A 14,461-nucleotide genomic window follows, 5' to 3' on the forward strand; every position below is an offset into this window, starting at 1 on the left:
AAATTAATTAATTATTTTATAATAAATAATTAATCTTTTTAATAATATAATTATATGATATGATTTAAATAAAAAAGATATAATAATTCTCTTTCTAAAGAACTAATCTAAATCAAACTCTTTTTTTCTTTTGAAAAAGGTATTGGAATCAAATTTTGAATAAAGAGATATATTACATCAACCATGGATCCAAATAATCAAACGCAATAAACTTATTATTATTATTATTATTATTATTATTATTATTTTACAGAGGATGATATAATCCAAAAGAAATTATATCATATGGGCGACAAAACCGTATATTTAATTTTCAAAGAAATATCGTATTCCTGCAACAATATAACATATAATATAGATATTATATAATATTTACGTATTATGAATTTATATTATAAAGAGAGGCTTAGCTAAATTTGAAGTGGGATTTATCTTGAAGAATGATCTCAAATTTTTCTTATTAAAAAAAATTTGAGGTTAAGTTGTTGAATTGACCTTTATAGGGTGGCTCCGTCTATAATGCCTTAAATAATAGTAGTAAATAATGCTTGAACAAATTTTCGAACTCAGAGAATTCCGGTATACTGGGCAAATGCATGCATTTCGGCTCGTAGGATTGTTTTGTTAGACCCTAAATATAATGTATTTTACTTCATCCGAGCAACCAATTTTTATGGGTTATAAATTCTTGGCTTGGAATCACTATAAACTCCTCAAACGCTGTTTCATATTCTCCTTTATGCTGAATACTGCATTTTCTGAGCAAAAGATGAGTAATCCTGGAATTTCCTCTTTGGCATCACCTCGTAGAAGGTAATTGTCAATGATCTCTCTCTCTCTACTTCTTACTTTGAAACGGAAAAATTAGGCCAGTAGGCTTATTTGTAAAGTCCCTTACATTGAGAAAGAAAATTGGCATTTGAGAAATTATTAATGTTTCTGTCACTCAAATTAGGAATGGGACGATATGAAAATGATAAAAAATAAGATATAAAATTATATGATTTAAAATTTAATAAAAATTACAGAGTTTGAAAAAAATAAAAAATATATATTTTTATGTTTATATATCAATACGAATTTGATACGATTTTTTTTTTATTTTATATGTATTTGATATAATATAGATAGGAATTATCAGATCTTACTTCAACTTATTACATATTCAAATTTGAGGTTTACAGGCAATTCATAACCTCTCAAGTTAATCATTTTGGGTTGAATACAATATTCTGTTAACTCTCGGCTCCTTTTTCTTAAAATTTTCAAGGTTAGAAGGCAAAGTAGCAATCATAACTGGTGGCGCGAGTGGCATTGGAGCTAGCACAGCTCGCCTTTTCCATGAAAATGGTGCCAAGGTCGTAATTGCCGATATCCAAGATAGCCTAGGACAAGCCATTGCCGACAAGCTTGGTGAAAATGCCTTCTACATCCACTGTGACGTTTCAAATGAAGACGATGTCAGCAACGTGGTTGACACCACCATCTCCAAACATGGAAAGCTTGATATAATGTACAACAATGCAGGCGTCTTCGATCGTCCGTTAGGCAGCATCTTGGAAACTACAAAATCAGACTTAGATCTCGTAGTTGGAGTAAACTTGGTCGGAGCTCTTCTAGGATCCAAGCATGCTGCTAGAGTCATGATCCCTCAGCGTAAAGGTTGTATAATTTTCACTGCCAGCGCTACCACAGCAATTGCAGGGATGGCGAGCCATGCTTACACAGCATCAAAATATGGAATAGTGGGACTAGCTAAAAACTTGGCAGCCGAGCTAGGCCAATATAGTATAAGGGTAAATTGTGTCTCACCTTTTATTGTTGCCACTCCCATGTCTGCGCCTACCGAAGGTGATGTTCAAAAAGTAGAAGCAATTTCGAGTGCAGTGGGGAACCTCAAAGGGAAAGTGTTGAAAGCAGAGGGAGTGGCACAAGCTGCGCTATATTTGGCTAGTGATGATGCAAATTATGTGAGTGGAGTCAACCTTATTTTGGATGGAGGATTCAGCATTGTGAATCCTACCATGATGAATGCTTTTAACCTTGTTCCATAAATTGGGAAATTTGCAATTTGATCAGTGTCTCTTACAGTACAAAATAAGGTTGTGAGTGTGTTCGGTCTTGCTAGAGATCCTTGCTTTTTAAACAATGGATGGGTTGTATGCATGAACAGAGGTGACTTTGAATTCTAATTAAGATTGTCTGGGACCCTATTTATTGAAATAAATATGCAATCCTCTACCAATCGAGGTGCATTTTGCCGGAAGGTTTTTTATTATTTTCTTGACAAGGTTAAATGACATGACAAGTAAATTAAAAATTTTGCAAAGATAAAAAAGATTATATTAATAGAAGATAAATATAAAGAATCCGAATCTGAAATTTATATAAATCCGATTCATGCAATCATGAATTATTCTTAAAAGATTTTATTTTAGTATTTATAATTTTTTTCTTCATTTTCAAAGATTGTACAGAAGAGTAAAAATATACAAAATAAGATAGAGATTAAAATAAACAAAAGAAAAACCAGCCACTCGTTGCATCAGAACAAAGTAGCACTCTTAAGTGATTTATCAACAATCAAAATCACCAAACAAAAGTTATTTAAAATTAAAATATACTAATAGAGTTTTAATATTTTAATGATTAAGGGAAAATTCTAATTAAGATGTGTCTCTTTCTTGAAAACTTTAAGTACGCATTTTCATACATTGATCTAACAATCAAGATTTTATTCTTAAAGTATCATAATAATGAATCTTAAACTTCATCCTAATTAAATTTTTATACAACCTTAATAATTTATACAATTTTAATTGCAAGCTAATTAAAAGCAAAATGTTGAACTCAAGAGTCTTCGGGGTATTGGAACATGTGGGATGACGGATTAAGATTAAAACCCCCATCGATAAAGAGATTGTGCCACTAATATATCTACCCTCCTCACTTGCTAGATAAAGAGCTGCATTTGCTACATCTTCTGCCTTGAGAATCACACCCTTAAGGTTAGCTAGCCAACTCACTTCTTCTCAAGTTCCTCATCATTAACCCCCCGGAATTTCGTCGCTAAAGGCGTTGCAAGAGCGTAGGGAGACAAGCAGTTAACTCTGATCCGAATTTGCCCGAGCTCAACAGCAGCACTCTTTGTGAGTCCCAGGACAGCATGCTTTGAAGCACAATAAGCATGTGAGGCAGCACCACCAAGTACCGAGCTTATGTCAGAAGTTGAAATTATGCTACCACTTCGAACAGGAACCATCACCCTACCTGCGTGCTTGATCCCTAGGAAAACGCCAGTAACGTTTAAGCTAAGAACACGTTCAAAATCTGATTTCTCATTGTCGATTATGCGAGCCTTGTGGGGATCACATATGCCGGCGTTGTTGAACATGATGTCTAGCTTGTCATGAGTAGCAACAGCTTTGTCAGCAGCATTTTTTATTTGGTCTTCATCTGTATCGTTGCAGTGCACGTAGGAACAGTTCGAAGGGCCTATGTCGTCGCAAACGGAATGGCCCAATTCATCTTGGATATCAGCAATCACAATTTTGGCTCCATGGTGTGCAAAGACTTTAGCAGTGCATTTCCCAATACCACTCGCTCCTCCAGTAATTAGAGCTACCTTCCCCTCCAGCCTGCAGATGATGGTTGAATAAGTCATGTAGTTATTTTTTTTCATTTTTTTATTATGCTTCATATTTATTTATCCCATAAAAAATAAAATAAAAGATTGGTTTATCAAGCGGTCCAACCAAGGGTACCAGATTTTATTGCTAGGGTGATGGATCCAAGAAATTTAATTGCAGGTTCATAAATTGTTGACATTCGAATTATTGGATTAATGTGTCTGCTTTGAAAGCCTGACATGATCTCCCTCACCGTTTTATCTTTTGAAAAGAAGTTTTGATAGAAGACAGACAGCCATTTATTATAAGCCGTAGTCCTTGATATATCAGAATTTTTTTCAACTTAGGTAACATGAGCTTAAACTAACAGTTAAAAATGTGTTTCCAGCAAACCAAACAACTGGTAATTGGCCATATTTTCTCCTCTTGGAAGAAAAGTACTACTGTTTGAATATTGTCAAAAATATAGTGAAAGATAATTAATTAGACATAATGTTTAATCAATAGAATAAAAACGTAATGATTAAAATGTTACGGAAAATTCTATAATCAAGAAGATTACTTCAAGACATAAAAGAATCAGTTGGAGTTGGAAGGCTTTCAAAATAGATAGTCGAATGACAGATGATAAAATAGATTTTGCTAAAAAATTATACCCGGATAATCGAATGCTAATTGGCTTTCCTCTTGAGAGAAGAGTACTATAGCTGTAACTTAAGATTTCTACTCAAATTTTCTCCCACCAGTCACGTATGTGCAGATTTTTAAGACCTTTTTGTTTTTTATTATGCCTAGTTCATTGAATGGAGAAAAATGTACATCAGAAGAATAATTTTGGACCCAATTTGTAGGGTCCTTCAAGCCAGAAGTAGAAAATGGGAGTGCTGGGCCCAATCTCTGCATAACATATCAAGCCTGGAAACTGAGCTTCCTGTTGCTCGTATATGAGATCAAAGCAACTTCACCTTGATTCTTGAATACCTTTAACATTGTTATGCTATTGCTAACTATATAGAGCTTTTGAGTTTGAACCTGTACAGTGGAGCCCCCTGGTAATTAAACAGGCAGCACCCCACATATATATTTCATATTTCAGCTGGGAATTATTTTAAAAAATGGAGCTTGGATCGCTTTTATCCAATCCAAACCCCTCAGATCTAAGTACTCTAGGAACAAAGGTAAACAAAAATGAGAATTTGAGACCAAAATGGAAGATTTGTGTTAACTTGAACATCAATACTCCAGACTTCATCTGATCAGAACAACATTCAAAGAACAAAATATTGCAAAGATAGATAATCCGATGACTGAAAGTACGAGAATTTATTAACTTGATCAGTTTAGCTGCATTTTTTTTTTTTTACTCACCATTTTGTGACTGCTGGGATAATAGGTGAAGCTGCCATGGTTCCTATATCCAAGAAAATGAAAATCAGAGAGCTGACTTCTTATTCCAAGGCTCTCTGCTTCATGAGCCTAGTGATCTTTCAATATTTTCGGATGATTAGGAAAGATGCTCGTATAATAATATAATTATTTATATAGACAAGTTAATAATTTATTTTTCTTTTTGAAAAAATTAAAAAATAAATATTTTCCAAAAGGTACTAATTAATTTTTTATATTTAATATTATCAAATTTTAATTTTAATAATTAAAATGAAAACTTCAACCCTCCATTATTATACGGTGCGATTATCGGTAAAAGGATTGAACTTTCATTAAAAATGCAAAACTAGAACGTGTGGCAGGGAATGCCTTCGATAGTGAGGTTCAAACTTCAAATTTTGCATTTAGAATTTGGGAAGCTTCTCCCACCCCCATCTGTTCTTCCTTTATGGAGCGCATAGCATACGGTTCTAATGTCTCATGATTATCGTTGTCACGGCAGTGAATGATTGAGAAAAGAAAGCAAAATTTTTTAACTATTAATTTTACTTAAGTTTACAGTTTTTGTTATTGAAAGATAGGATTATTATTTTTGTTACACTTACAGTTATATATTATTAAATTATTTAATTTATTATTTCATCTAATGAAAAGTAATAATATTGTATTTTTATTTTTACATTCATATATTATCAAATTATTTAATCTATTATTATATATATAATAGAAAATAGTAATAATTAATTTGTTAGTATATGCGGTAATAGAAAGTAGTAATAATTAATTTGTTATTATATGTTATAAAAGAAAACAGTAATACTATATTTAATTATTTTTGCTTTTATTTGTTATCAAATTATTTATTTTCTTACTCTTTTTAATTAAAGTAATATCATTAATGCAGTTTATTATTACTTTTTTTGTGAAAAAAAAAAGTAATATCAAATTATTTATTTGTTATCAATAAAATTTTCATATTTTGATTTTTTTAGTCAAAATTTTAAACTTTGACCTCTTATTTTTTTATATTTATTATTGATAAAAATATGAAAATATATTTTAAAAACTTTGATTGTATTAGTTTCTATATATATGTTATGCAAAATTTAATTAATTAAAATATTTTAAATAATAACTGTCAAAGTTAAAAATTTAACAAAAAAAAAGTTAATTATGACAATTTAATTGAGATTGTGTATATTTTTTATACAAAAAAGATTGAATTTTGAGGAAAAAAATAGAAAAAAGTAAACTTGTAAATATTAATATTCAAATTTTAGTCTTATTATATATCACATCTTAAGGATTATTATATAAACCAACTGAATCAAGCTTTGGATTTATATTTTATTATATGAGTTTATATTTAATACACTATCAATATAAAAATTTTATATACTATCAATAAAGCAAATAATTCTTCCTCATCAATTATAATTTTTTAAAATTTAATTTTTTGTGTTTTTATTTTAAGAGCTTGTAAAATTTTATGTTTAGTCGTTGATGATGCAATATCATTTGATTCATTGATAGTATATAAAATCTATATAATGATAATATATCAAATATAAATTTTTATTATATTTAAATCTATTAGTTATCAAATTACTTAATTTTTTATTTACATAACACAAAATAATAATATTACTTTTTATCATTGTTCACACCTATTTCTACTTTTTATCACTTTAGGTTACTATAAATGATATTATCACATTTCTGATTACACTTTACATTTAATTTGTTATCAAATTACCATTTGATGCTAACTAACACAAAATGATATATATTACTAAGTATGGTTATTATTACACTTATTGTTAATAAATTACAATATATTTTTAATTAGCTATAATTAGTTTTACAAATTTTTTTTTGTTTTCAAATTACTTTTTATTATAAATATACTATTTTATTTGATCCTTACACATATTTATAATCAAATCACTTATTTTGTTAAGGTAAATAATCAAAAAATAATATAATTACTTTAATTTGGTATCACGTAAACAAATCGAGTTACTCATTAGTTAACAACTAACACATGAGTTACTGATATTCAATTATTTATTATCGAATTGAACTTAATCTTCTCAATTAATGAAGTAAATTAAACTTTTTAATACTTGGTTGAATGAATATACTTTAACTTTAATTAGCTATTATCGAGTCGAACTTGATCTTCTCAATTAACAACATAAATTGAGTTCAAACTTTGTAATACTTGGCAAGAACCTAATGGTTAAGTTTTTTATTTCTTTCAATAGTTAAATGACTAATATCAACAAAAGCCATATTTCTTTAGGAAGCCCAAGTTGGCCCATTATCGGGTAAATGAATGTGGCAGCCTAAAAATCTGATTAGTGCGGTGTTGATCTAACTCTTTCCACAAGAAATTTGCTTAGAAATAAAAAAAATAAACATTTTTATAGCTTTTTAATTTGGAATCAACGACGCATGAATTAAAAATATCTTATGTTATCTGTTTTCAGTTCTCCCTCTTTCAAGTCAATGGGGTGGCTTTGTTTGTTAACTATCATCATTGCAATTTCAAGATTTTCATGTCCTTCGAAGGGGAGTACGGAGAATGATTCTGGATCGGACCTGGGTTAGCTCACACCTGAACTGTTGAACGCTGCCAAGGAACCTGAGTTTTTTGACACGTTAAAGAGGGTTAGGAGGAGAATCCACCATTACCCAGAATGACATGGGATTCTTTTGTGGGCTTTAGCTAAGATGATAAGAATGTGGGCTGAGGTCTTTTTCAAAATTATTTTGTAATTTCTATTTTGGACTACATAAATAATTATATTTTTAAATGAACAAATAATTAATTAATGTAACTAACCAAAGTGATGAAATGTTGATCGTATAATACAAGAGAAACTAAACTAAATAAACATTTAAAAAAAAACTCGATCCAAAATTTTATTTATAATATAATTAATGATGTTACAAATTTTGTTCGAATTTAATTGATTTCATGATCATAAAACAATTTTTAAAAAAATTGATGATTTCAGAATTTTGTTTTTAAATAATTTCTGAAATAATTGAAATATTTTACTCTTCCGGGTATTGGAACAAGTGGAATGACGGATTAACAACACTAAAGCCCCCATCTACAAAGAGATTGTGCCCACTAATATATCTACCATCCTCACTCGCTAGATAAAGAGCCGCATTTGCTACATCTTCTGCCTTAAGAGTCAGACCCTTAAGGTTAGCTAACAAACCCATCCCTTTCTCGAGCTCCTCATCATCAGCCCCGATGAATTCCGTCGCTAAAGGCGTTGCAATAGCGTAGGGAGACAAGCAATTAACTCTGATCCCAAGTTGCCCGAGCTCAACAGCAGCATTCCTTGTGAGTCCCAGGACAGCATGCTTTGAAGCACAATAAGCATGTGAGGCAGAACCACCAAGTGTCGAGCTTATGCTAGAAGTTGAAATTATGCTACCACTTCGAGCAGGAACCATCACCCTACCTGCGTGCTTGATCCCTAGGAAAACGCCAGTAACGTTTACGCTAAGAACACGTTCAAAATCTGATTTCTCATTGTCGATTATGCGAGCCTTGTTAGGATCAACTATGCCAGCGTTGTTGAACATGATGTCTAGTTTGCCATGAGTAGCAACAGCTTTGTCAACAGCATTTTTTATTTGATCTTCATCTGTAACGTTGCAGTGCACGTAGGAACAGTTCGAAGGGCCTATGTCCTCGCAAACGAAATGGCCCAATTCATCTTGGATATCAGCAATCACAATTTTTGGCTCCATGGTGTGCAAAAACTTTAGCAGTGCATTTCCCAATACCACTTGCGCCACCAGTAATTAGAGCTACCTTCCCTGCCAGCCTGCAGATGATGGTTGAATACGATAATGGAAGTCATTTATTTTTTGGGTTTCATTTTTTATATGCTTCATATTCATATATCCCACGAAAAAAAAAAGGGTTAACCAAGCGATCCAATCAAGGGTCTAATTTCATTTGATAGGGAGATGGACCCAAGAAACTTGATTGCAGGTGATCTTTCATAAATAACATGAGCTTAACCATCAGTTTAAAATGAGTTTCCAGTCAACTATAGCAGTAGCTTAAGATACTTGAACATCATTCCAGATTTTATCTGATCATTAGCACAACATTCAAATTAAGAACAGAAAGATTGGAAAAGTTAGATAATCAAACGACTGAAACGAAGAGAAACTCACCTTTTTGTGGCTGCTGAGATAAAAGATGAAGCTGCCATAGTTCCTACTTTCTAGACAAGTGAAAATTAGAGAGAACTGACTTCTTGCAAGTCTCTGTTTCAAGTGGCTTGTGATAACAAGGAAAGATGCACAGATATATATATATATATATATATATATTTGCAAAGATAATATTTATTCTAAAATTTTCTCTCTTTTTTTTTTCTTTTATTAAAAGACCCAACTTTTCCCTCTATTTTAAAATTATAAATTTATAGAACTAATACGTATATTTGGATAACAATTTTTGTTTTACATAGAAAAAAAATAACATTTTTGTTAAGAAAAATAGTAAAGGATAAAAAGAAAAAAAAATGCATGAAATCCATAAAAAAAAAAAACTAAAAGTTATTGTTATACATTAAAAAAAAAAAACCTAAATTTATATTAATCCAACAAATCAATTTGACTTGCCAAGAACTCAAATGTCTAAAATTCATTATACCTAAAGCCCAAACGCCTAAAATCTAAAAATAAAATAAAATAAATAAAATAAAAGCCAGCTAGTGCCTTATCAAGCAAAGTTAGCTACAGCAAGTAATGGAACTAACTTTCATTTAATGTTAGATATTAAATGTTTGATTAAATTAAGTATTTTTTAAAATTATTGTTATTAGGATTATATGATTATTACGTGTTAGGCTTCTATCACCCTCTACAATACATTAGATTGGATGGTTAAGCACCTTACTAATGGCAAGACAAAATGCTGTTATTTAAGAAGAAATGAGTTCTATTAAAAAAAAAAGAAAGAAATGCGTGATAAATACTACTCTAATTTATTAAAAAATGAATAAAAAGAAGAAAAAAATAAAACACATGCACATATTATCACTTTCTTCTTTCTAATTTTATTTTTTGATTAAATTTACTATAATTTTATTTTTTTGATTAAATTTACTATAATTTTATTTTATTTTTACTTTGCTTGTATTATTATACTAATATATTTTGATAAGTAATTTATCTTTATCTTCTTTTTTTTTTTAACAGTTTCCTCTTATTTTCTTTCTAGCAAGAAAAGCAATGTTTGTTTAGGAAGCCCAAGTTGGCCCATTAGTAGGTAAATGAAAGTAACAGGCCTTAGAATCTAATTAGTTTGGTATTGACGTAACTCTTTCCACAAAAAAATTTGCTTAGAAAAAAAAAAAAACATTTTTATAGCTTTTTAATTTGGAATCAACTACGTATGAATTAAAAACATCTTTTGTTTTCTGTTGAGTTTTTTTTTTTTTTTTTCTAACTTTCTGCTCGGTATAGGGTAGGGAATGGATCTACATTTAAGTTGAAATTTTAAAAATTAAGTATTATTATTATTATTGAAAAATAATGTTAAAATTTATTAAATTTTGCTTTTATCTCACTTTGATTGAAAAAAAGAAAGTAATTATGGATACTATAATATACGTCTAAAAGATAAGGTATACTCGTATATCTGGTTTTTTTTTTTTAGTAATATAAGAAAATTATTTTTTAACTATAATAATCAAGCATAACTTATTGAAATATTTTATTTTTTGGGGGATATTTTCCGCAAAATATATGATCTTTTTACACAATTAAAATGAGAGAAAAAAAAAAAAGAAACGAATGCTCGTAAGCTAGAAATTTTCTTTAATTTTTTTTATTTTAATGAAGTTATACAACAATACTACATATCAAATATGTAGTCTTATAAAAATTTTTTGGTCTGTCCATGTCCATGATCTAGTCTTCATGTTAGGGTAATTTTATTCGTTTATAATCTCTTTTTCATCATAAAAATTTTGTCGCAATTATAAGGGAACCTAACTCTCACTTAAGTAAATCATTATAAATTTTTTGTATTTTTATTTATATTTTTATTCATTGTATTTATTATCACAAAGATGATAGATAATTTTTTTTTTTATTTCATTGTGAGATTTTGCCATCATTAAAGATCAATCCTGAATCTGTTATTGCTGAAAATGATGGAAAGACAAAAGCATTCTAAACACACAGGTCTTATATGCAAGGTAGATACCCCAAACAAAACAGAGCTGTCTATTTTCTTTACCATTTACAACATTCATCATGCCATAATACGAAGTCCAAAAGCAAAAGAAAACTTATTCAAGTAAATCATTATCAGTGTTAGCAATTGGCAAGAAAAAAAATAATCTTTTGTAGTTCTATGCTTCTATTCATTTCCAGCTACATGCCATATATACTCCAAATTTGAAATGAGAAAGTCAAATTTATGGACTACACAGTTCTTTTCAGGAAAAGCTGGGATTACTGGGTTTTTCCATCTGGGAAGGGAAATTTAAACTTTTTTATTTGAATGATTTTGTATTAATTAATTGAACTAAATATTCGGACGTCAGCTGAGGTTTCTATTAATATTATTAAGTTATTTGATGAAAATTAAAATTGTAATTAATAACTATCAGCTTGTATATCAAAAAAATTAATAGGAAAACTACTAAGCAGTGATTATTGGTAGCATATTATTTATAAGTAAACATTTAAAATTATGTGAGATTTATTAAAATTTTAGATAAAATATAAGTAATAAATTTTTATATAATTTTTTATTATAATTAAACACTTACAAAATTATAATAGAAAGTTTTGAGAGAGAGAGGGCCGTTGGCAAAGAAAAATATGCGACTTTCAAGATCCAAATGCAGTGTCCAAATCAAAGCCCAAGCTGATATCGATGTCCTTCTACCGATGATTCCAACACGCGGTCCCAAGAAGTTCCTTTCACACCCGAGATCAAGGGGAGTCAGAGACGCTTCTGTTCCAATTCTCCAAATTTCTCTCCAAACTTAGCCCAGCTAAAGTTCATGGGTTTTATATTTTGTTTAGTACTCTCAACTTTCCTATGGCAATTTGAGGCCCTGGAGACTCCGTCTGGCAAAGAGCTGGAGCCTTTGACTCGAGAGTTGTTGGAATCTGCAAGAAAACCTGAGTTCTTTGAATGGATGATAGGGGTTAGGAGGAAAATTCATGAGTACCCAGAGGTGGGATTTGAAGAAGACAAGACAAGTGAACTCATCAGGACAGAGTTGGACTCACTTGGGATTACCCACAAATGGCCGGTTGCTAAAACTGGGGTGGTTGCTACAATTGGTTCTGGTGTTAAACCGGTTTTCTCTCTCAGAGCTGACATGGATGGCCTCCCTATTCGGGTCCTTTCTATTCCCTATGTTTTCTTTTTGCTTTTAACTTTATACCTGGTTGTAGCAAATTCATGCAATACTCAAAATTGTCTTAAGGAAATGAGGTTACAAGACACTTTGTGATCTTTCGCTCATAAAATGTTGCAGCTGACACCAAATGTTTTCTTTTGGATTATCCTAATGATGTTGCTTTACTGTTTGTTTGACACCTTGACCTTTTATTGATCTTATATTCTTACTGTTAAAAAGGAATTAGTAGAGTGGGAGCATAAAAGCAAGGTTGATGGTAAGATGCATGCTTGTGGTCATGATTCTCATGTAGCAATGGTACTTGGAGCAGCAAAGCTACTTCAGGCAAAAAGAGATGAATTAAAGGTTGATTGTTTACTGTTGCTATATCATCAATGATGGAAACTGCAAAAACACTATGCTTTTCTGTCTTGTGGCCTGTGGATGCTGACATATTTTGACCTGTGTTGAAGGGAACAATAAAGCTAGTTTTCCAGCCTGGGGAAGAGGGCTATGCTGGTGCTTACCATATGTTACAAGATGGTGCTCTGGATGATATAGATGCCATCTTTGCTTTACATGTTTTGCCAGCATATCCTACCGGTGTCCTTTCTTCAAGGCCTGGAGCAATGACTTCTGGAGCTGGGCGCTTTTCAGCCACAATTCAAGGAAAAGGTGGACATGCGGCACTTCCCCATCTTAATAGGGACCCAATTCTTGCAGCTTCTTTTGCCATTGTTGCTCTCCAGCAGATTGTCTCCCGGGAGACAGATCCTTTTGAGGCTAGAGTAATATTTTATCCTTCTTGAAATCTTTGACGTTGTGCTCTTAATAGCGCTCTCATACGACCATCAATTTCAGTTAATAGTAATAGGCACTCTCAGTTATAGTACCAGCCATTACTAGTATTGAAAATATGAAGTAGCCACCTCTGTTCGTTAAACTACTTTGTCGATGGGGTTCTCTTCCTAGACAAATTGAAAGATAGCACTCAATATCTGGCTACAATCCTATTGAGCACTTTGAATTTGAACCATAGGGTACAATGTTTGAGGGACAATGCAGAGAAACAGTTTGGATAAACATCTAGCATCAATAGTGAAAGTGATAGATAATTTTAATCAGCTTGCACTGAATCTTGCAGGTAGTGACAGTGGGGTTCGTGGAGGGAGGTAAAGTAGGAAATGTGATCCCAGATTCAGTGAGATTTGGTGGAACCTTCAGAAGCTTGACTAATGAAGGACTCCCCCTCCTCCAGAAAAGGATTAAAGAGGTAAAGCATGCTGTCATTCCTCAATCTTCAGAATTTTGCGAGTTGCTGAGTTAACAATGAATGAGGAAATAGAAGGTGTACTATATAATTGTCTATATATGTTCCATATACAGGTCATAGAAATGCAAGCAGCTGTGCATCAATGTACTGCCACATTAGACTTTCTGGAGGACGTCGCATTGCCTTATCCCGTTTTAAGTAATGATGAAGCATTGTATGAACATGCAAAGAAGGTTGGTGAGACCTTAGTTGGAGCAGGTAATGTGCAGCTTCATCCAAAAATTACTGGCGCAGAAGACTTCAGTTTCTTCTCACTAAAGACTAAGGCTGTGATGTTTGGGCTTGGGATAAGGAATGAAACCTTGAAATCAAACCAAGTGTTGCACTCACCTTATTTTTTTCTTGATGAATCGGCTTTACCTATTGGAGCAGCTTTTCATGCTGCTGTTGCCGTTTCATACTTGGATAGCCATTTTGTAGCTCAATAGGAAGATTTGACATAAATGTATATTGGAAAAGACAGAAGTAGCATTTGCTTTTATACAGCAAATTGCTGGAAAATATGCTTGTTTGCACTGTTTGACAAATTTTAAGTGTGAAAGAATAAGGAGGAATAGCCCTATAAATCAACCTAGGCCGAAATGCTATTTGTTATGTTCTAGATTAGATGTTTGTAATCCTTGCAACTTGAGGAATGTCCTTACATAAATTAAAGCTTAAAAAAGCTGGCATATGAGAAAATTCTTAAATTGGTTTTGAAA

The 14,461-nt window shown here is 31.5% G+C and overlaps 2 protein-coding genes and 2 pseudogenes across 4 annotated transcripts; 2 read left to right on the plus strand and 2 right to left on the minus strand.

Annotated features, from left to right (window-relative positions):
- Positions 1 to 668: 668 nt before the first annotated feature.
- On the plus strand, positions 669 to 2,258 carry LOC111310962 ((21S)-21-acetoxyl-apo-melianone synthase SDR-like). Its single transcript, XM_022910337.2, has 2 exons — positions 669 to 813; positions 1,271 to 2,258. Exons 1-2 carry the CDS (start codon positions 674 to 676, stop codon positions 2,052 to 2,054), a joined length of 924 nt encoding a protein of 307 aa, XP_022766072.2. The 5' UTR covers positions 669 to 673; the 3' UTR covers positions 2,055 to 2,258.
- Positions 2,259 to 2,812: 554 nt separating this feature from the next.
- Positions 2,813 to 3,664, minus strand: LOC111310582 (secoisolariciresinol dehydrogenase pseudogene; annotated as a pseudogene).
- A 4,256-nt stretch (positions 3,665 to 7,920) lies between these two features.
- On the minus strand, positions 7,921 to 9,381 carry LOC111310963 (secoisolariciresinol dehydrogenase pseudogene; annotated as a pseudogene). Of its 2 annotated transcripts, none has more exons than XR_016341308.1 (2): positions 9,231 to 9,381; positions 7,921 to 8,872 (listed from the first exon to the last, which is right to left on the minus strand). The product of XR_016341308.1 is annotated as a secoisolariciresinol dehydrogenase pseudogene, transcript variant X1 (transcript). The 2 variants fall into 2 exon arrangements; XR_016341310.1 differs by having other exon boundaries at positions 7,921 to 9,145; positions 9,231 to 9,366.
- A 2,500-nt stretch (positions 9,382 to 11,881) lies between these two features.
- On the plus strand, positions 11,882 to 14,342 carry LOC111311676 (IAA-amino acid hydrolase ILR1-like). The gene is made up of 5 exons (XM_022911273.2): positions 11,882 to 12,427; positions 12,668 to 12,793; positions 12,901 to 13,215; positions 13,572 to 13,700; positions 13,814 to 14,342. Exons 1-5 carry the CDS (start codon positions 12,083 to 12,085, stop codon positions 14,186 to 14,188), a joined length of 1,290 nt encoding a protein of 429 aa, XP_022767008.1. The 5' UTR covers positions 11,882 to 12,082; the 3' UTR covers positions 14,189 to 14,342.
- Positions 14,343 to 14,461: the final 119 nt, after the last annotated feature.

The sequence above is a fragment of the Durio zibethinus genome, chromosome 1 (genome assembly GCF_047325235.1).
Source record: "Durio zibethinus cultivar Kanyao isolate XHJ-2024 chromosome 1, ASM4732523v1, whole genome shotgun sequence".
Classification (NCBI taxonomy): domain Eukaryota; kingdom Viridiplantae; phylum Streptophyta; class Magnoliopsida; order Malvales; family Malvaceae; genus Durio; species Durio zibethinus.